The sequence below is a fragment of the Saccostrea echinata genome, unplaced genomic scaffold (assembly GCF_033153115.1).
Source record: "Saccostrea echinata isolate AGI-Se365-2 ecotype Australia unplaced genomic scaffold, CSIRO_AGI_Sech_v1 ptg000012l, whole genome shotgun sequence".
Classification (NCBI taxonomy): Eukaryota; Metazoa; Mollusca; class Bivalvia; order Ostreida; family Ostreidae; genus Saccostrea; species Saccostrea echinata.
This window is the reverse complement of record NW_026889761.1, coordinates 17,709,907-17,733,297: the sequence shown is the minus strand read 5'-3', so window position 1 is coordinate 17,733,297 and position 23,391 is coordinate 17,709,907. Positions and strand designations below refer to the sequence as shown.

The 23,391-nt window shown below is 33.1% G+C and overlaps 1 protein-coding gene across 2 annotated transcripts in view; it reads left to right on the top strand.

The window, feature by feature from the left end:
• The first annotated feature begins 5,214 nt into the window (after nucleotides 1-5,214).
• The window catches only part of LOC133185448 (uncharacterized), a 43,221-nt gene continuing 25,044 nt past the window's right edge, over nucleotides 5,215-23,391 (top strand). The window contains exon 1 of one of the 2 annotated variants that reach the window (XM_061320649.1): nucleotides 5,215-5,301. Coding sequence is in view for 1 of the 2 variants with exons in the window: in XM_061320647.1 (XP_061176631.1) it covers nucleotides 7,028-7,040 (13 nt within the window). In the remaining variant the exon portion in view is untranslated. Of the gene's footprint in view, nucleotides 5,302-6,910; nucleotides 7,041-23,391 lie in introns of those variants that run through there. The other variant, XM_061320647.1, reaches the window with a different exon arrangement.

The following is a 23,391-nucleotide window of genomic DNA, read 5'->3' as shown; positions in this document are numbered from 1 at the left end:
AGTATTAAAACGAGCCATCAACTTCTCAATAGAGAATAGTGTAATGGTATATGGTTTGGGCTCTGGATATTAGCCGAGATAGCTAAGGCTCTGACTATTGATGTAGGGGTCCCGGGCAGTGTTTGAAATAAGCGTGCACCCTACCGCCCGAGACACACAAATTTTGCCGCAGATGAACAGATTTGCAAGTATCAACGCCCGGCTGGACGTGTTAAAATTTGCCATAAATTAAAATTTATGTAATTGATAAATATCTCTCAAATCAACTAATAGTATCGGTAGCTAAGTGTAAGAATTCGACATCCTATACATTTGGGATGGAAGTTATGGTGATCGTGCCCCATTCACATTATCACTAAAAACAACTTAATAAAAGACTTTTATTTTCTCGGGCTAGTAGATTTTTGGCAGGGCTGACAACTTTCACTAGCTCAAGTGAGCTTTTCTGATCACCCGTTGTCCGTCGTCCATCCGTCCGTCCGTCTGTAAACTTTTCACATTTTGAACTTCTTCTCAAGAACCACTGGGCCAATTTTAACCAAACTTGGTACAAAGTATCCTTGGGTAAAGGGGAGTGTAAATTGTTAAAATAAAGAGCCAAGTCCCCTTACAAGGGGAGATAATCAAGAAAAGACAAAAATAGTGTGGGGTCATTAAAAAATCTTCTTCTCAAGAACCACTGGGCCAGAAATACTGAAACTTATGTGGAAGCATCCTGGGATAGTGTAGATTCTAAATTGTTAAAATCATGACCCCCGGGGGTAGGGCGGGGCCATAATAGGGAATCCAAGTTTTACATTGAAATATATAGGAAAAATCTTTAAAAATCTTCTTCTCAAGAACCACAGGGCCAGAAATACTGAAACTTATATGGAAGCATCCTTGGGTAGTGTAGATTCTAAATTGTTCAAATCATGACCCCCGGGGGTAGGGCGGGGCCATAATAGGGAATCCAAGTTTTACATTGTAATACATAAGAAAAATCTTTAAAAATCTTCTTCTCAAGACCCACTGGGCCAGAAAAGCTGAAACTTATATGGAAGCATCCTTGGGTAGTGTAGATTATAAATTGTTCAAATCTTGACCCCCGGGGGTAGGGCGGGGCCATAATAGGGAATCCAAGTTTTACGTTGAAATACATAAGAAAAATCTTTAAAAATCTTCTTCCCAAGACCCACTGGGCCAGAAAAGCTGAAACTTATATGGAAGCATCCTTGGGTAGTGTAGATTCTAAATTGTTCAAATCATGACCCCTGGGGGTAGGGCGGGGCCATAATAGGGAATCCAAGTTTTACATTGAAATATGTAAGAAAAATCTTTAAAAATCTTCTTCTGAAGAACAACTTGGCCAGAAATACTGAAACTTATATGGAAGCACCCTGGGGTAGTGTAGATTCTAAATTGTTCAAATCATGACCCCTGGGGGTAGGGCGGAGCCACAATAGGGAATCCAAGTTTAACATTGAAATATATAGGAAAAATCTTTTAAAATGTTCTTCTCAAGAACCACTGGGCCAGAAAAGCTGAAATTTAAGCGGAATTATCCATTGTTCAAATCATGACCCCCGGGGGTGGGGCGGGACACAATAGGGATTCCAAGTTTTACATTGAAATATATAAGAAAAATCTTTAAAAATCTTCTTTTCAAGAACCACTGGACCAATAAAGCATAAACTTATTTGGAAGCATCCTGAGGTAGTGTAGATTCTAAATTGTTCAAATCATGACTCCGGGGGTAGGGCGGGGCCACAATAGGTATATTAAAAGGGGGGAAATCTGGTAAAGAACGGCATGGCCAAAGTTACTCAGGTGAGCGATGTGGCCCATGGGCCTCTTGTTATATTTAGTGTATTTATTTTATATATTAAACCCAAAAGTGAACAAAAAAAAAATTGTTAGATTTTTTTGGGTGGTATTTTGATATTTCTTCATGTATATCGATATGGGTATCGTCCTCACACAGAATCGATATTATCGATATCTCTATATATCATCCCAGCCCTACTAATTCTACCGTGGTCCCAGGTTTGATTCCCAGTCCAGCCATACATTTTCTCCTTTCCTGTTACTTAATTAGGTGCTAATGACCACCCCTGGACTTGCATATGAAAGTCCTGCCAGGGGCAAAAAGAACTTGGTTGTGTCTTTGAGGGCAAAGACAATTTAAGGAGGGAGGCCTAGGAATGTGACGGTTTGGGCCATGGATATCGGCCTGGATAACTCAGTCAGTAGAGCACATGATTAGTGATGCAGGGGTCCCAGGATTTGATTCCCGGTCCAGCCATACGTTTTCTCATGTATGTTTTTCGATAACCCTACAGTTTGTGTAGAGATTGAGCCCCAAGAGGTTTTGGATTTTCCAATCAATGTCCTAAACAATAGGAATACAGAAAAAAAAAAATTACCAAAAGCTGTTGCTTTTCATATACTGTACTTTAAATAAATACTTAAAATTTAATAATTTAAGCAAAATCAAGTTTCTCTTTGAATTTTTATTTTTTTGCACAATAAATTTAAATCCCTTTGGGGATATATTATATCCCATTTGGACAATTGCATGGTCCCAACCTGTTCAAGTTCTTCCCAGCAGGCTTTTACCCATGTCTGTTCTAGGACATGCACATTTACTATAACCAGGCAGGCATCATATGGACTAGATCTGAAACTAAGGCTTCAAAACTTAAGGCAGTAATGGTCTACAAACTGAGTATTCTGGGCACTTGTGATCATGCAACCCTCAGCTGGCTCCATATAGTCTATCCCAGGAAGACTTCTTCCCAAAGCTTTCCCCTGATGCACTTTTGCCTCATTTCATTTGGAATATAGTCATGACATTAATGATGCATCAGTTGTAGCTGAATGGGGTGTCAGACCATGAATTAAGATCTGAACAATAGTCCTCTTGGCTTTACAGGAGCTATTTGGTAGCGTTGTGATGATTGATTTATAATCGATCATCATTCAGAAAAGCAGTCAATTTTAGACAATCGATTGGAGATTTAATAATTGATTATAATCAGTATAATATAGCACTTCTCTTTTTAATGTTTTCTCACTTTTATTTCAAGAAAAAGTTTTTGTTATCAATATATATTTTCCATATAATATATCTTCCAAGTGTTTTAATTAACATACTATAAAAAAAAAGTCTGGTTAAATATGAAAAACTGGTTTCCTTACAGATAAGTATAAGTTTGCTTGAATTTCTAATAGGTTATAATGAAATTTTTATTTCTGAACTGAAGAAACTTAACTGCTTGTATAAAGTTATCAGTATTTTAGGGAAAAAAAATCACCTGTCATTTCATATGGATCAAATGGATTTAAAAATTTAATTTCATATTTTAGGTGATTATGTTGATTAAAACTTTGTCAATTAACACTTTATTTTTTTTTTACCTAGATCAAGTATCATATTTACCGGGGTATGTAAAAATCTGTAATACTGAAATTGATAATCCAACTGCAAACTGTATTTAGAATTTTAATCTGTATAATATACTTTTACTTACATTATTATAAAATTAAGCTTCAAATTTTATATAAAATTTATTTCCTATTTTATATCGTTATAATGGTTACCGTTTCGATTATTGGCCAATTTTCAGTTCATTGGAGTCAATGCTGCCGATTAATCGATTCTGACTTTCAACTGATTTGACAGCACTATTATTTTGGCCATTGGTTTAGGTTGTGCTGAGCTGGTTCAGCAAGATTTTTTTATCAGAGAAGTTAACATTGACATAGCCTACATTCAAAAATCGGATGTAGGATTGCAGTGAATATTCCTTCCACTGCTCTAAAGAGAATAACGGACAAATATCAGTTATGAATATGATGATGAGTAGGAAGGTTGTCAAAAAAGAAAGGTAGTTCATTTGGCTAAAAAGACCATGTGTATTCACATAGAATTTAATCAGAAAACTGGAACTTAATTGTTTATAACAAAGAACCAAGCAAAAAATATTTCAAATTGTATTACTGAGATTTCATAATACTTCACTGGTATCTTGTCCTACAGTTTTGATTTTAATTTTAAATCTTTCAGAAATTCAGAAAACATTGTAAATAGTTACTTGTAAATGTTCATAATGTTGACATGTCGGTTTAATGTTTGACGCCAAGTTATGGGTATAAAACAAGACAGAGTCTGTAATCCCTCCTTATCTGTCATCTGTTGTCTGTGTGGGTCCAGAATTAGAGGACCACCTCCTACAACTCAAGAAACTCTGCTCAACAGGGACTCACTAAATTGATGCCAGATAAAGCTTTCTTTATTTTCAATAGTTTAAATGTCTGTAGAAATATGTAAGAAAATTATACTTGCTATTTCTAAGATATTTATAGTATTTAATAAACTTTCACTCTGGTTTTTATGGATCTCTTTAGTAAATATTTGTCTTATCATAATCATGTTTTTTTTTTAAATAACCTTCTTAACCCTGTTGTTAATTTGTATCTCTTTTCAGAAAAGAGGGATTTTTATTGTTTATAAATTTCCACAATGCATGGAGCATTAAAGATACATGTATATACATAAATGAAAAAAAAGGTAAGATTAATATCATAGCTGGTGAACAGTTGACACAGTAATTAGAGGGAAACATTTTAAAATTTCCCCCTATAACACACTGAAATTAAATTGGGACTTAATTACCAATAATGGACAGAGATGTGTTAAAGGAAAGGAAAACTGTGAAAGATGACATCTTAATCACAAGCTGACATCTTAACATAAGTAGCATTACTTCATAATCTGGTTAGAAATTATATAATTTTATTTTTGAAGTGAATCTAGGATTTTGAAATGATTGATATAGCCTCAGATTTTTTTTTTTATCATTCAAAGTATGAATGAGGAATTCCTTATCAGTTTTTAATTTTCCTGTTCATCATGATAATTTAACTTAGGATAGGAGTGGAAAAATATTGATGTGTTTATTTTTTTTAGAAACATGAAAATTGAGAGACAACGTTACTTATTTAGATAAATTCCTTGCATTAAAGAGTAGTATTACCAAAATTGAGGTAAGTGACTTTTTTAATTAATTTTATTGAGAAAATTCGATTAGTACCACCTTATTTATGATATATGAGAAAAATATTTTTAAAATATGGAACAGAGGAAGAATTTCCGAAGAAATGTCAAGTAAAAAATATAAAAATGAAAGTACCTACTGGAATGTTTTATTTTTCCAGACTTTGTAGAAATGACAAAGATAAGTTACATAACGGATTATCTTACCAAGGAGGATAACTCTGTTGGAGATGTGAAATACTGCACTATAAGGGAGGTAACTGGTATGTAAGATATATATAATAGTCCTGTAATCATCGAGCACAGAACCCTATATGTGCCTTCCTGAGATATTTTCAGTCGTAAAATGTTTTAAGCTGAGATTAAAATTTAAGTGTTTCAAAGATAACTGTAGGAAATGTCCACGAGAGATGTAGTACCTTTTAACAAAAAGGTCTTAGTGTAATGATAAATATATAATGTTACATCATGATCATTGTCTTTAAAGTGGAAAAAGAAATCTGAATAATGGTTTAATTTGATGGAATATAAAATATAACTAGCCAAATAATTATGGAAGTCTGTCGAAATATTAACATATATGTCTTCTTTAAGTATTACATATGTTGATTTAATTTCATATAAATCAGCCTGGGTCCTAAATAGTATTTAGGTCCTTGATATAAATCTCATCTTCTATAGACTTGTACAACAAGAATTGAGGGCTCATTTTTCTTATTAATTTGATCTTTGATAATACTAAAAAATGTGAATAACTATAGAGTGGTTCTGAGTATGCTGGAAGACTATATATGTTCATGATTTTCTTTTTTTTATACACATTTATTTCTTTAAAATTCAGCCCATATGCAACGTTGTATGTGTGACGTATGTGTCTCTTTTATTTTCTTTTTTCTAAATTAATGTACTAAACTAGTGTATGATAGCAACAACAATTACAATGTATCAAAAAGAATTGGTTTAAGGTAAAAAGGACTATAAAGATTGGAAATAACACAGGTACAAACATTCGTCCAATATCCATTTTGGTTGTTAAAAGACTTCTACATGAAAATCCTATTTTGATTGAAATGTAATACCAAATATTTGAATTTTAAATCTGATTCCACCATAAGTTAAATGACTGCTTTTTAAGATATTCAATTACATTTTTCTATTCATATAAATGTTATTTTTCTTAAAATGAATGACATTCATAAGAAAAGTTATTGCTTTATAACCACATGCCTCTTTAAAGCATTCACACCCCCTAGAAAGGGCCATAACTGTTACATCATTTCAACACCTATATAATTTCTTCTAAGTCTTCCCAGCAATTGTAGAATGTACAATATTTGTTGAAATGGTTCACATGTACCTGACAATATTTGTTTAAATCAGCGTCTTTGCTAACTTTGTCAACAAAAGTGATCATTTACAATTGGTTTACATGGGAGATATTTAACTTTCCATGTAATAGACTTTTAAACCCTCCCTGAGGCTCCCTGCTTGGTCAGCGGCAAATCCATTGTGTGTTAGCTGTGTCAGTCCTAGGATTCAGGTAGATGTGAGTCTGATACCCTGTACATGTGACAGGGCACCTGCTAATTGATATATCCTTTATATCCATTTCTCTTATGTGAGGTAGGGATACCAGTTTAATGAGAATTGAATCGAGGAGTGGACGAATGCGAGGTGGATCAGTATATACCCTATTTATCTTCCTTGTGGCTGTTGACGATATCAGTGACGGAATGTTAAAGAGGGTTTTAAATTTTACGATGCCTGCTTTCAGTGTATAGGTGTGTGTTACTGCAGACAGAATGTGAGGATAGAACGTTCTGATACTCTGTCCGGAACAGTCTGTACACAGGAATTTCTCACTTGGAGAATTTTTTTCTAGAATTATGGATGATGAATTTATCTGTTACTTTTCGTTGGATTTATTTTAAAAAATATGTGATAAAAATTGAACATTGAAATTTGAGCCTTTTTGAGAATTTTTCTACAATGGAGAGTATTGGTAAGTGTGACAATTACTGAGTAAAACAAAACATTACTCTATTCCATATATGTTTTATCTATGATTTTTTTTTCCAAATCAAAATGATTCATTTTTTTTAAATATTTTTTTTTTGTAATAGGAAGCATTAATTTTAAACATGAGAATTTTTAAGAAATAAGATGACCATTTTTATTTACGAATAAAACATGAACAAAAACAAAAATACCTGAAGACATATATTTAACAAGTTGAAAAGTTAAAAAAGTCATTGATTTAAAAGTATGATTTGTTCAGATTTGTCCTGAAGGGGGAGGGTATTAACAGATTAAACAACTTTATCTTCTTTGATCAAGAATAAAAACATGATAGCCTTACACAAACTACTTGTTTGGATTTCTTTGACCTCTATAGGTTAATGATCCATTATAATTTTGAAATTATACATTATAAATTCTAATGGAAAAGTACGGAGAAAAAATTTATATATTCTGCATACACTACAGATAGTCAGATAGCACTGTTAACGAAAAACAAATGGAATTTCTTCCTTTCCAATTAGTTATAAAAGATTACACTATTTATCTACAAACTATATATATTATAAAAAAGTGTTGGTTTAATCGTTATTTTATTGTATACTTATAAGAATTAAAAAGTAGAGACACATTTAACTCAAACTTAAAGGTCTCTGAAATTGTGTGTGCTGCTAGAAGCAGAGAAATGAATTGTACAGAGGGAAAAAATAGCAAGACTTCATGAGGTGTCATAGATATTTAGATAAGGTAATGTATTCAAAGAGGTGGATACATTTCTGCTCTAGAATTGCAACAGGTTTCATGGTGCAGCCCACAAGAAAAACTCAAACTTATGAAATCTGAAACAGCCAGACGGGCTTCTTTCTTATTATACTTTATAAAATGGAAGAATTTAGGATGAGGTCAGTTGTAAAATCTGTTGAGATTTAAATATTCAGATCATTCTTTCAGCCTATTTTTGTTTGAGATTTCAGTCTTCTCTGTATTTATTTCTTTTGCAGGACTGGGTTGAAAATCATCTTTTGTTGAAAATTGTTGAAAATTGGGGAGAAATGTATTTTAAATTATTGACCTTGACAACATTAAACAGAAGCTCTTTTTCAATCATTTACAGAACTCTAGAGTTGTTAAAATTCTTCTGAAATTATATGAACATTCAGAGCAAAGTACTTGGAAGTTATGCAATATCACTTCGATTAAATCCTTTTTTTGGAAATGGGTCATGGAGCCCTTTTTCCAACACAAATTCTCAGTTAAATGGGAAAGGCAGGAACTTTAAATTGACGTATATTTTAAACTTATCATTGATTGCTTTTAATTTATTTCCAGAGAAGGAGATGTTTTTGCTGAATTTTATTATCTGGTATTACTTTAATTCATGGACTTAAAAAATATCTTGGGCTACCTAATCTTCAGTGCAGTATTTAAAACATTGTAGGATATAAGTAATTACATTTATTTGATAAGAAGAAATCTTTAAATTTTTATCTCCAAATTTGTAAAGATAAAAAAGTGAAACTTGGCTGTAAACGTGAGTCCTTGCAGGTGGTCTGTAGTGAAAAAATAAACCAATCACGTAAGTGCAAAGAAAGCAGAGTGGTCGGTAGAAGAATTAATAACTAGCTACCCCCCTGAACTGTGTGTTGTGACGATTGGTGTTAAAATATCAGATTAAACATCGAGTCTGTGGCCGCCATCAATATTTATGCTACTTCTTATGCCTTCTGATTTCTTCATTGAATTTTCACAAAGAATCAGCCAAGTGTTTTGCTCCTGATTAAACTTGTATCATAAGATCCCCCAAACATTGAGCTCTACTTCACGCAATCCAGAAAATCTGGCAAACATTCACTTGTTCTTGGGGCAAAGAAAAAATGTATCAGTTATGCTAGACCAACTATTTAGAGGAGGTGTATATCTATTTTTAAAAAAAGGATCAAAATTTTATTTGAGTATAAAGAAACAAAATGAAATTAAATGGGAAATACAGGAATTTGTATTATCTTACGTTGTAATATGGCGGCCCTGGTATACAATATATCAATGTTATGTAATTCTCTGCATGCTTTTGTGCACCATTTTTGGAATGTATGGGGGGTTTGTTGTTATACCTGCAGGGACATAGACATGAGATGTGTTCCAGTCTTCGTGTTTTTTCACAGTGTTTCCGTCTTTCAACTGTTATGGAAAAAAAATTATTAAATATGTGACTCTCTCACATGTAACTTGGCACTAATAGCCCTCTTCTGTGCAATAAGGGTTGCTAGAATAGTGTTCAAGGTTTCAATAGACAGCTTAAGGGAACACATTGTAATGTGCAACAGTCCATGATATTAAATTTATTCATAAGTTCTGCTACAAAAACAGTACAATTATGAAAATGTTATTTTTCTTGAATTTATCATCTTAGACATTCAATATCTGAGTTTTTTCAAGCACTGACTATTATATTGAATCAGTGGGAGGTACAAATGACTGGCTATTTTGTGTTGATGCCGAGCTTTTGACACGGGAGTTTGTACTTCTCGGTTTATCTTACCACAGACTGTATCTAATATCCAACCTCCGTGGCCCAGGATCACAGCCCGATGAAATGATATCCACAACAAAAGTCCGAACAAAGGCAAAACGATGAAACAAGATGGCAATATCAATAGAACTATTGTTAAGATGAGAGGTGTGAGACAAATTTGATGGCTGTGTAGACGGAGGCAATTATTTTAACAAACTCCATCTTTTAACTTATTATATGACCTTTTTTTCCCATTATCAAGTCTCCATGTCTTTATGGAAGAACGCATCGTAAGATGGGTTTAATGAGAGTTAAATGAAAACCATATACTGTAACTCTGAAAGTTAGATTAGATCCAGACTAGAAGTAATAGCTATATACTTATGATTCTTTACGCTTGTTATTATTTACCGGTACATGTACTAGCAATTTGCTGTTGGTAAAACCTTACAAGGAAAATATTATAACATGTGGTTCCCTGTAATTTTTTTAATGATTTTTGATCACTACCTTAGTCTAATCCCTGAGCTTTAAGATTGTGATTATGCAATATGCATTACACACCAAAAAAGCTAATTAAGCTATTTTATACATGATGGTAATATATGATTCAACTCTCATTATTTACTACTGTATGTGTACTTAAAAAAGCGGGTTTCATGTTTTAGCGGCTTTGGCGAAGACAACGATACACTAATTCATGAATACCACTAAGAAATCATTTATAAATACAATATACGGCACGTACATGTATAGCGCTAATTCATGATTTCACCAACAACTCCATACCCAGTGATTGCACTAAATTTTGAATATGCCAATTTATGTACATGTACAGTGTTTCAGTTTCTATTTTCAAATAATAAATGCTGTTAAGAATTTAAATTATTTCAAAACTAAAAACCTGATTTTAGATTGAGTTATGAAATACATATATGCTAGTATTTGTACTGTACAAAGAGCACTCTTCTGTTGTGTGGTAATTCATGATAAATGAATATCGGTTAACTTGCGGGCACTCATTTCTGAATGAAGACAGTATTTTTTTCTGGTGAGGAGTGATTTTTCTTGCAGCACAGGTTCATTTGATGTGGGTGTCTCCTTTACTCATTCAGAATAACACTAATGTGTTTGAACCAACAGACTGAGGTGTCAAGAAATCTTGGTTTCTTTTCTTATTCAAATTTTACCTTAGTCAAGTCGGGTATCAGTCTATAAAGGCTGAAAACTTTGTAAAGGTAATCAAATGCAAACGTGATCAAGATTTGAGATATTTCATTAAATTTGATGTATGATTTTGATGTCAAGATAAGAGAAATTTATAGTGAAAATTATCATAGAAATGCTTCTGTCTCAATTGAGTCGTGGATCTGGAGATGATTTTGTGACACTGTGAACAGTGATGGAAGAATTAACCTGAACTTAACTTTAAACTTACACTACATTAAAAAAAATATAATATGAAGATCAGATTATGAATCTGGCAAATCAATGAAAATACGCAATGCATTTCACAAGTTGTAAAATATGCAATGCATTTCACAAATCATAAATCAGGTATGCTGACTGGTATTATTCGTAAGAATTCAAAGATTTGAAGCCTTTGACTGTTGAAGAATTCTAAATATTTGAGTTCCATCATTAACAGCAGCAAAAAGTAGTATGAAGCTTGAAGGTCACAGCCTATAGTACCAGAGATCTGGTACTTAATTCAAATCCCAACCTGGATTTCCAAGGACTGGATTACAGTTTCGAACAGGTATGCAGCAATATATTGTATAAAATATCCTGAACAGCAGCCAAAATTAGCCAAGCATTTAGAGGCAGTAAGAGATACGAGTTTCAGAATCTTCTTTTGCTTGCAGATATTTATTGCTGCGAATCAATTCTGTGTGTATTATGTAGAATGTTTCCTCAGTCATGAAAATTAATAGTCACAGATGGATTTTGAATTGACAAGTTGCTCTGAATAAAAGTTAGTGTACAGTAGCTGTCCTATTGTTGCCTTCTGTTCTCATAAAACATGTTTATATGGGACAGTACTTCAATATCTCTGTCTATAATGTCTGGCATTTCAAATAAACATCTATATTTTGAAAAAAAAAAAATTAAATATAATATTACTGTTTTCTGTAAATAATGTGTAAAACATAAGGTCCCTCAGTGTTGCATGGTGACAATGGAAATAGAAAATGTGTCCTAGCTAAAGCTAGCTGTTATTGCAATATGTATAAAATGAAGGAACTGAAATTATTTGTTGATCAATTAAAGCATCATTTTAGCATGCTCTTAGAAATGTGTTATTCTGATTCTCACTGCAGAAAATGACTGGATATTTGTAGACAAAGCATTTTTTAAGCACTGAAAATTTGATTTCGTGTGCAAAATGTAAAGTAGTTTTGTGCAATATTTTAAGGTAGTTTATTCCATTTCGACCCTCCTTAGCCTTAATCTTTTTGTTATCATGATGAAAGTAACATTTATTTGATGAAAAATATTTCATAGTCAACTTAATCCTTCTTATGATACCTTGTCCTAGGATAAAACGCTTTGAAACACTTTTTGCTCATTGAAAGTTTTGTCATAAAGTTTTGAAATTTCTTCAGCATTCCAACATTGTGTGTTGTCGTTGAGCTCTCTGCCCTCTACTCCGGTGGGTCCAATGGATTTACAACATTAATATTAATTTTAAAACCCTTTCTTCTGCATAAAAAATATTCATTTTCTTAAACTTAATTGTGTTTATAGATGCACCTGTCTGGCTTTTGAGTTATGCCAGCTATTTTGTAATTGTTTTAAGGGTAAAAAAATTACTCTTCATAATTCCCGTCTTAGCCATGTTTGTGAAATTCAATTTTTCTTGATTTACCTCTATCATTTGGAGAATTCCTTGTCCATAAATAAAGTGAACATTTGATTTAGAGGTTTAGATACATTAATCTTCCAGTTGGACAGCAGTTGTGACCAGAAGTTTGTCATTTTAATGTTTTAAGTGTTTGACTTTCATGCTGAGGACAAAAGGATGTTATATATTTGTACATTCTCTGTATGTTTTAAATGGCGTTAATGTTGAAAAATGTTAGATATTGAGAAAAAAATTGAATAAATGGTCAACCACAGATGGTTAATTACAAGTTAGGGAAAGGCAATATTTTACCCAGGTGTCTACCGAGGGCTGCTTCACATAGAACATAGCGTTTCCTCTCTTCCTCTTATATTCAACCTTGGGTAGTACATTGTGTGATGTTTGAAAGCTTTTTTTTCGTAAGCACTTTGTTGTTCAGAACCCATTGTTGCACCACTCTCTAAGTTTGATGTTTTCCCGTCCCTTTCTGCGAATCTGCATTTTTATTCTGTTTATCTATTTTGTTGGTATGATCTCATGTCTCCTGTTTGTGTTTTAAATGTCACACAATCGTCCACGACGGGTGTGTAAACATACCCGGGCGAGTCGACATTAGCATATCAATGATCTGTATTACCCAAGGTGCAAGTGAAAAAATTGTGCGTGTTGGTGGTGGATAGTTCTGTTTATGGAATTGTTTAAGGAATATTTAACTTTAATGAAATGTAAGTATAATTATAATCTGATTTTTTTAAAAAAATGAAATTTTCCCTCTTAACTTAGAGGCTATATGTACAGAGAAAGCATAGCATGTTCTTTTAGTACAGTGAAGAGTATATGAGCTTTTACCTGTGAAGGTGTGTGGGCTTGGTATATGATTCAGAGGTGTGTTTTAATAAAGATTTAGGTGTACATTAAAGGTGTATTTAACAAGTTTAAAACTGAAATGGTAGTGATTTAGAGACATCTCTTATTATGGAAAATGTATAGAGAAAAAAAATAAAGCCTTTATCTGTCCTGTTACATTTGGATTTGAGCAGGATGTCTGTTTGCTTGTTTTTACATAGAATTTCTTACCCATCCTTATCTCAAAAACTCTCATTTATGTTTGTATATGAAAATTTTATTACATTTTCAATTGATAGGCCATTTATTGAATCAGGTGCCCTGGTAACCAGATTTTTTTCAAATCAATTCGGAGAGTAAAGTAAGATTAGTCATTATTCTTTGTAAAAACAACATATAAACAAAGGATTTTCTACATATGTACCTTTTATTTAATTATTTATTAACTTTGTTTCCTTACGTGTAACTTGGTGATATTTCTTTCAACAATGATTCAGTATTTCAATTTACAAGACCACTTAAGATGTTTACTTATTCAGTCTGATTCAATTTTCCACTACTTACATTTCTAAAACACCTGAACACATTGTAGATATATTTGTATAAACAGTGTTTATTTGTACAAAGATTTTCAAAGTGAGAAGAGTAGTATATGAATACACACCCAGCTCTTCAGGACTTGAAATTGATAGTGAATTTTTAATCTTTACTTTGTAAATTGAAGTAAAGTTCTCTTCAACAGAAAGGATCGATGTTGAAATTTGTATTTTTGTGATATTAAAAAGCTATGACATCGATTTTATACTAGAAGTGCAGAGGACATTTGCTGGTATTGACATTACCAAGCACTTCAGGTCACAAACCTGGCACTGTTGTAGACAAAACAGAATTGGGCTAAAGTTTTGGGATGGTCCCCTAGCAGTTTCTCTTTGATTTTCTTGAAAAATTTCACTGAGGGAAAACTTCAAGGATATTACATTTAAATGAACTTTGGTGCCTAGTATCAAATTTAATAATCGGGCTGGAAGCTTCATAAATGGTAAAAGACCTGTCATACGTTGATATCTGTTTCATATCTTGTCTCAGTGGGTCAATAAAGAGGGGTTTAATATTTTGATTTTCATGTGAGATTTTCTTAAGTGTTTAGCTCTGCATGCTTTAAGTAATATTGGATGTAAAGCTAACTAAAGTTGTCACACTGACTCCTTGGAAGTTGCAGTCATCAGGTGTCTATATATATATATACAGTTGAACTTCGGTATCTCAAACACTGATATCTCAAATACCATGGATATGTTGAAGTGATTTGGAAGTCCCTATCCCTTATTCTTTAAGTATTTTATCCCGGATATCTCAAATCCTCGGATATCTCGAAGTTTTTTCTCAGTCCCATTGGGTTCGTGATAACGAGGTTTGACTGTATGCATTGTCCAGAGCAAAATAATGTTGCATTTAATTGAAATTTAAAGAAAATTAAACTTAATTCATATTTAAGAAATTGGAGTTTTCCATTGTTGAGGCATGGCAGATGTGCATGCATGTCAGTATGTACTGAACCATACTGTCAAACCTTGTTATCTTGAACCCGATGGGACGGAGAAAAAACTTCGAGATATCCGAGGGTTTGAGATATTTGAGGGTTAAATACTTAAGAAATACATGTACTTGGTTAGGACTTCCAATCACTTCGACATATTCATGGTATTCGAGATATCTGTGTTCGAGATACCAAAGTTCAACTGTACTTGGTATGTGATAATACAGTTGAAATTGGACTCTACATTATCAGCATGAAACTTTGAAAGAGTTTGCTTTGAACATGTATCTTAGCATCTTTAGTCTTAAGAATTGAATAAGGAAATAAAAAGCTGAATTTGAAGATGCCTTGCAATGGAAGAGAGGATTGGCATCAAACACATTTTAGACTGTTTGATTTTTACTTCATTTCAGCACAGTATACAGATTTTGACTTAAGATAAGCTTTAAGATGTACATGTATCATGATTCCAGCCCCTGGTCTAAAATTTGGCAACACTTTCATGGCTGGTGTCTGAGCAGTTGGTGATTCAAATAATGGAAATATGGCATTTCATACATTTAGGCAGGTGGCTGAAGAGCATTTAAGTTAGAATGATGCAAGAGTTTATCCTCAAAATATTAACCATGAACCAGTAAGACCCCCCCCCCCCCCAAGAATCTTGATTTGAACTCTTCCCCTACAAACTGTCCAAGAATTGAGAATTTAATTATATATCGTGGTTCCGAAAGTGTCCGGCTTATATCCAGCCACAATCTACAAAGTATCTATTGAACCTGGAATTAACGTGTTGTCTTCGCAGTCCATTGTCAGTTAATTTACGATTCAATATAGGATTTAACCTCTTGCCTATTCACACTTTTAGATTCTGATTTGGAGTAATGGAAATGATTGTGTGTGGATTGTGTCCAGTAATTAGGTCTTAAGACTTCCCAGACTTTAAATTGTCACCACCTTTGACCAATACATAATATCATCAATAGAGTGGTGCCATGTCAACAATTTGGTATCTAAGAGCAAGAGTGAACATCGTAAACATATAAACCTAGTACCTAACTTGGTAAATACCCTATGTATTATCTCCCCTGATAAAAACATTAAGGTAATTTGTCAGGGTTTCTGTAAAGTAACCTATTGTCAAATGAAGGTGAATTGGTATTAGAATTGAAGGGAAAATAATTTCTAATTCTAGAATTTAGATTTCTAGCTAGCTGTCATGCCTAATTATAGTATTTGTCAAATTGTCCACAGCCATTTTCAACATCTAGCAGACATTTTCTTGAGTCTGTATGAAAGAAGTGCTAACAAATGCATTTTATCAATAAGACAAATAATTTCTTTGATCTCTAGGGTGGGTAATTCAATGCAATGTTTCTTGCATTGAAGTTTTAATATTGAAAGAACTTTTCATGTCATTTTATTAAATGGCATATAACTCAGTTACATCTACTGATCAGAAGTCACATCAAAGAAAGCGACATTTGGCTTTAAATAGAAAAAACATGCCACTACAATTCAAATTAATTGCATTTAATGTTAACAATGGTGTTGCCTTCTGTACCAGTACCACATGTTTTTTTTCTCGGTGGTCGCAAACATTTCAGAGGACGAAGTGCACCCGACCTGAGTCAAATTTTATTGTTGGCTTTTTGTCCTTTTGATTTTTATTGATTATATACCTGGTCCCCGTTATTCAAAAGCTTGAAAGAGGTAGAAAATCAATTAGCATTAGTGTCGCAGTAGGAATCGCAATGGTGTACATTTATCTAATCCTGATTTGTGGTTAGTTGTATAAGCTCGAACTTAACGTCTTCACTGTTTAAGTATGTTGTATATTTATCACGTATATTGCCTCTATGTAAAGTTAATTTTTATTGACTTTAACATTGTAGGCTTTATATCGAGGGTTTTTAGAGGATGAATTTTACATGTTCACATTTGCAGTTGCGTCAGAGATGAGAATTTTAAAGAAAGGTGTTTTATATTTATATGTACAATCGTGTATACCATAACTATTAATTGGTTCAACTTGCGTCTTACATTAAACATACTGGTCTGGAATGTCCATTTTATAGCTGGGTCTGTTAAAGGCCTATTGAATATTCGAGGATTGCTTATCAACTGATACATAAATCATGAATTTAATCACAATGTATCAACCTTGTTAATCTTGTTTCAGAGGGGCATCAATTTTCAGATGATTTTTAAATAGTTCAAGGGTTCATGGAGAAATAATAGAAATTTAAAATTTATCTGTGCAAAAATTTCCAAGGTATTGAGTTTAAATACCTGTAAAACCAAGTGTCATCTACCACGATATCTTCTTGATAAATATCTGTCATTGATCACTGAGCACGACAAAAACAAGAGGGAATTTACAACAGCGAGTTTCCTGACTATCAGATGCTAGTAGGGAGGAACTTCTGAACTCCTTAAACAAGCCTTTTTACCAGTGTTTTGTGGGATTTCAATGTGTTTTACTTCTGTTTCGGTGATTATTGATGATTGTCGATAATCAGTAGGTTGTCGTCAGATCAACAGATGGGGAAGCACGGGCTGATACAGATATTACAGGTATAATTTCACGCTAGTGTAACATGGATGTGTTCTGAATACTTCAGTGTGTAATCTCGTCATCCTTTTTATGTGAAATAAACTAAACTTAGGAGACTGTTTTCGATATTTTTACTCCAAATTTCTGGGAGTTCAGAAGGATATGGACTACTTTTTTCAGTGAATATCAATCTTTAATGATGAGAAGCTCATTGTTAATTGAGTCTCTTTGAGTCTGATACTTGAGCTCCTGCACTACATTCAATGACAAACTGGAGGATGGAGTAGCCTATTTTGTGATTAATTTGTATGGAATAATTACAAAGTGCTGCTCCTAATTATCTAGGTAAGCTGGTTACCTTGAAAACAAACTGCAATTGATAGCAGTGTTAATCTGAAAGATAAAATAGTTCTGCTTTTAATTCTTTGACGAAAACAGAAGTGAAATTAAGCATGCCTTTCCTATTTAGTGACTGTCATCCCTAATTTACTAGTGGACCTAGTGGAAATTGGACTAAAATGTGGATATTTGCTGAGTTTAAGCCATGTAATATTATGTTCGTTTTTTTTTTTTTTTTTTTTTTTTTGTAAAATACTTTCTGTCTCTGTGATTATAGTATGTTGACAATATTTAGTGTAAAGGAATGGTTTGGTGGCAAGGGATTCATAGGGCCTTACAAAATCAGGGCAGTTTGGGCCGTGGATACCAGCCTGGGTAGAGCACCTGACTAGTGATGTAGAGGTCCAGGGTTTGATTCCTGGTCCAGTCATTTTCTCGGTTCCTGTTACATAATTTGGTGCTGCTGACCACCCCTGGACTTGCAGGTGAAAGTCCTGCCAGGGGCAATAAGTACTTGGGTTGTGTCTTCAAGAGGTAAACAATTGAGAGAAAGTTACTTTTAGGAAAATAGGGACAGGGATTTAAAGAAATCTGTTTCACATAGTATTCTGAAAAAAATGTTTTTTTTATAATCATCATGAACTAAGGTTTAAAGGTGTTAGCCATGCTTGAAATGAATATCTTTATAACTGATGCAAATGAAATTGTAGCAAAAAAGTAACTTGCAAAAATGGGGAGAAGAGTTTGAGGTTGTCATTGATGATAAATCAGAATCTACAGCATAAGGAGATCCCTGTAGAAGACAGGGGCAATCATTGGATAATACCTATGCCAATAATTCTTAGAGACAACTTCAGGATGATCTTTCATGATTCAACATTCTATGGCTGTTTTAGATCCTATATAGTCATTGTTGGTAAATAGAGCCCTTAAACAGGCTGATTTATGGTCCAATATTTCGACAGTAATTCACATTGTCTACGCTCACCCTAGTTATTGGCGCCTGGTAAATATTCTCATATGTATCTAGGGATCGGTAGTTTACAGGGTAGAGGGTGTGTGAAGTAGGAGAAGTGAAAAAACTCGTAAATATTTCCCAGGAAGATTTAAAGAAATCCTTATCAGCCCAAATTAGACCTGGTCTGAATAAAAATGGGTAAGGAATGTCGGATAATTAAATTTGAGTAAAGTTTACTTGCCCAGTGGTACAAATTTCTCATATGAAAATTGTCAAATCATTCCTTGTGCCTTCTCAGAATGAAAAGCAGAAAGTCTAATAGGTTATTTTTGTATTTCTGTTGAGCATGGTGCAAAAAGAGTTATCTTCTCTTGAACCCAATTGTTAAGAATTTTCTCAAAAAAAGACCATGATCATTATGCTAGAGATATTGAGAATTTTGCACCAAGAATAACTCCATAGTGTTAACTTGTTTCATTTTTTACATGGCATGCAGGTGGTTTTCACTCTGTGTTCACTTTCTTTTCAGGAAATATTTACATTATTTATAAACTTTCTTATTTCAAATTGGAAACTAAAATGGCATTTGGATTAATCCTTTATATCGTTTAAGATATCAATTTAAAATTGCAATCAATACGCACTCATAGGAGTAAAATCAATATTTATCATATCTATGTCGACATAGCAAAAGAGTGGTTCAGAGCTTTTATTACACTTTCCAATATCAATGAAAGCAAGTCATTATGAAGGTGAAATTCAATATGCACCTCTCGTTTTTAGTTTCTTCTGACCCAACCTTGTTTTCATAGATCAAAGCTTAGGTTATTCCAGTTCAATTCTGATAAGCAGATAGAATTTTCAATAGATATAAAAACACTTGATGAGGTTTTCTTTTGGTTAAACTCTGCCATATAAAAACTTTTGTAGATTGTATCTTCACTCTCATGACCTACTTGTTAATTGTGTTTCCACATTTTAACTACGAGGGAATTCACCAAGAGTAATTGTCAGTCATGCAAAGTTTTTGTTCCTTTTTTTCCTTTTGTGTGTTGATGTATTAATTTAGTGACTACAATGGAAATACCTTCATATTGTTTTTCAAATTTGATATGTTAAGGGCAGTTTAACAATTTTATATAAGGGGTACATGGTTCATAAGTAAACATGCAGTTCTTAAATGATGTAAAGTTTATAGCAAAATGCAGTTTTTAACTACTGTAAATATAGAAATTTTCATGTGGGGGAAATTTTTGCGAATTTTGCAATTAGTAAAGTTTCGCAAAATTTATATTTTGTAAATTCCTTAACTTCTGCAAAAATATGCCCAAATATATGAAAATATGAACACTTTGTTCCATGGAAATCGCGAAATTTTGCCCTGTAAAAATATCCATGTTTACAGTATGATATTCCTTGGGTAAAGAAATCAATAATTTTGTATATCCATCATAATTTTACTGCAGATGACTTATGGCATGTAACAATATTGCCAAACATCACATAAAAAAATCTAAGAAAACTTATTAATTTATTTCACCCTAAGGTAATGACAGTTTTTCTCTTTTTTATTTCTTTTCTTTTTTTTTTTTTTGAGATTTCTTTGTGATTTCAGTAAAAAAAAAAAATTGTAATACATGTAGTTTTGGATGGTTAGGAGGAAATTTCTTGTGTACTTCAAAACTGGTTGATGTACAGGAAGAATATGACAATCAAGAAATTTTTCAAGGGGTTAAGGGGGGGGGGGGGGTTCCACACTTCAAAAACATTTTCTGACCAAAAAACACACACACCGCAAAGTGGAGTATTCCCTTGCCAAAGAGAATATCAATCCCGATATGAATATGCCTATATATGGGTCTGTTTTTCGGGGGTGGGGGGGGTCCAATGTTATTTTTTTCTAACGAATTCTTTAGTTGATCTGCCATAAATGTGTGGTTTTGATCCACAAAAAGAGGGGGACTCCCTGAAACCCCCCCCTCTTGATCTGCCTTTGGGAGCTCCAGTATTTAGTTTTCAAGAAAAAATATGTCCATATTCAGGAAACAGGAAGTTTGCCTTTGCTACTTGCTTCTTCACTTCAAGAAGAAGAGTTCTAGATTGCATATTGTTCAGGTTACCTCGCATATGCAACATATAACACTTCATTGTTCAACAAACTGCACATTTGCAATTTCACGCCTCTCTTCCCTTGATAAGTGGGTGTTTTTCCAGTCTACAATTTTTATGGGGTTTTGTAGGTATGTTTGAAGGAAATTTTGTTGACAGAGTAAGAAATAAGTGTTGTTTGCTTCCAAACTTGGTGAGACATTCCATGTGTCATGGCAGACTTAAGCAGATGAATTTGAATCTACCTGTCAATGTTTGCTTACATGCAAATTGTTCCTCACAATTTTGTTCATGACCTTCTATAATGGTGTCACTTAATTGCAATTTTCAAAATTTACTGACCCCAGAAATGAAAATCTTGCATTGCTGTAGGAAAAGCTGATTTTTTTTTTTCATTATGATAAACTTTGGATTTTACATCCTGGAATGTATTAATTAAGTAAATTCCTTTCCTCTCATATTTACAGATCTCTGATAATCGTTGCTTTAGACCTGTCTCTATATGACACCTCTCCTAAGAATGACAGGTCCCGCAATGAGTCTGTGTTTTGTAAACTCTTGTAATCCCTCTATACCCTCGGCTTAGTTAACCCCCAGTGGGTGGCAAGCAGGGTATCAATAAATTATTTTTCCTGAGTGAAAAGAATCTGATTCCTCCATTGAAGACCTTATTCAGCTCAGCCCAAGTTTTACGGCATTGCCGAAGAATGGGATATAAAACAAGATAGGTATAAACCAGCGGGATTCCTGGCATAAATTGGCTCCTAATTAAAGGATATTCCTCGCAAAACCAACAATGTTGTTAGTGTAGCTCGTATTGCTGATATTAAAAAGGGTTGGAAACTAGTGTGTGTTCCTATACGTGTGAACCCTTAGCAAAAACAAATGCTATATTTGCATTGATTTTTGATTTTATTTGTCTTGAAAATACATTGAACATTGGTTATGCATTTATTTTTGATTGAATCCAATTCAAAAATCTTCAGACCATTGATTTTGGAATGATTGAAATTTGATTTTTTAAATAAATGTTGTTTCAATGCATTTATTTTGCATTTATTTTGAATTTATATGATGTCATACCAATAACAAATTACACATGAATTGATCTCTTTGGTAAATCCATGATTGAATTTGTATTTATTTTCTGAAGCATTGATTCAGAAATAAATGGTAGCTTTATCAGCTGTGTATATTGCTGGTTATATTAGTGCTGACCAGCTGTAAATATATCCAGGGAGAGGCTGATAAAAATCATGTGATTACTCTACGTCACTTTATCAGCCATTTCAAATTCTGCTGGCGCTGCATCCAGACAAGCTAGAAGCCATGATGTACTTTGATGGAAATGATCAACATTTTGTTTTGTTCTTCCCTGTGGACTAAACTATTCAAATTATGGCAAAAAGTTGTGTAGAATCTAAGAATGATGAAGACAGCTAGTGTTGTTTTGTGACAGACAAGTGATATTGAAGGTGATGAAAAGATGGTGCTGTTGAAGTAGATGCCATACAAATAATGGATACATTACATGGAAGTTAGTAATTCATTTACTTGAATTTATAACTGTACTGGTGAATTTTTAAGATAAGTATTCAAAATTTTGGTAAAGATACATGTGATGGATTATTAGTAATAATGTTTGCATTGAGCATGATGCTGGATATTGTTTGTTACCATATGTATTTATTCTATGTTACTTCTCAAGTTTCATAACATCACTTAAATGTTTTAATATGTATTACTTTAACATTTTTCTGTGATGTCACAATAATGCTAAGTGACATCAAATAAATGCTTCATACTGTATTCCATTTGTTTTGCATTGATTTTGCATTTTTCCGTGATGTCAGATTAATCCTTCATCTCATTTACATATTTCGCAAAAATCCAGCCATTTTCAATCAAAAGTCAATGCAAAATAAATCAAAATCCAATGTTCAATGCTATTTCAATGCTTTTTTCCCATACAATTTAGCAAGGAGGCACAGTTGATTTCTTTGCAAATCAAAAAACAATGAAAATCCAATGCTCAGAAAACAACTACAAAATAAATCAAAATTCAATCAATTTGATTTTGCTAAGGGAATCTTTTGTCACAGCTGAGAGAGTAGCAGAAATCAGTATGGCTGATTGTCCAGCAGTTTGAATATACCTGTTAATATGTTTTGATAGAAGTAATGAGAAGTAATGAAATGTTTGGAGAGATTTTTGTGTTTGGTTTTTCATATAAGAAATGTCAGTGTGAATGAGACAGATAATGGAATTAGGCCCTCAAATTAATGCATTGTCATTTGTTGTTACACGAGTACAAAACGGAGGTGATCATATAGGGAAATATTTAGTACTGTTTACCATATTATTATTTTCATTTACAAGGAAGTGTCACCTCTTAAAAACAAGACATTTTTGATATAGACCAGCAGCTTTTAAGCCTTTCAATATTCCTTTTAGCCAAATGTACAGTTTTTCTCTCACTAAATTTGGTGCATATTTCAGATAGAGTAATCATTGCTAAATTCTATACCATATTTAGACTCTGCCTTCAGAAAGATACCAGTAGTAGGATTATCAAATAGGCCTAGTAATTGGGATAATAATTCTTCGCTAAGTAGCATGTAAATTATCGGACTG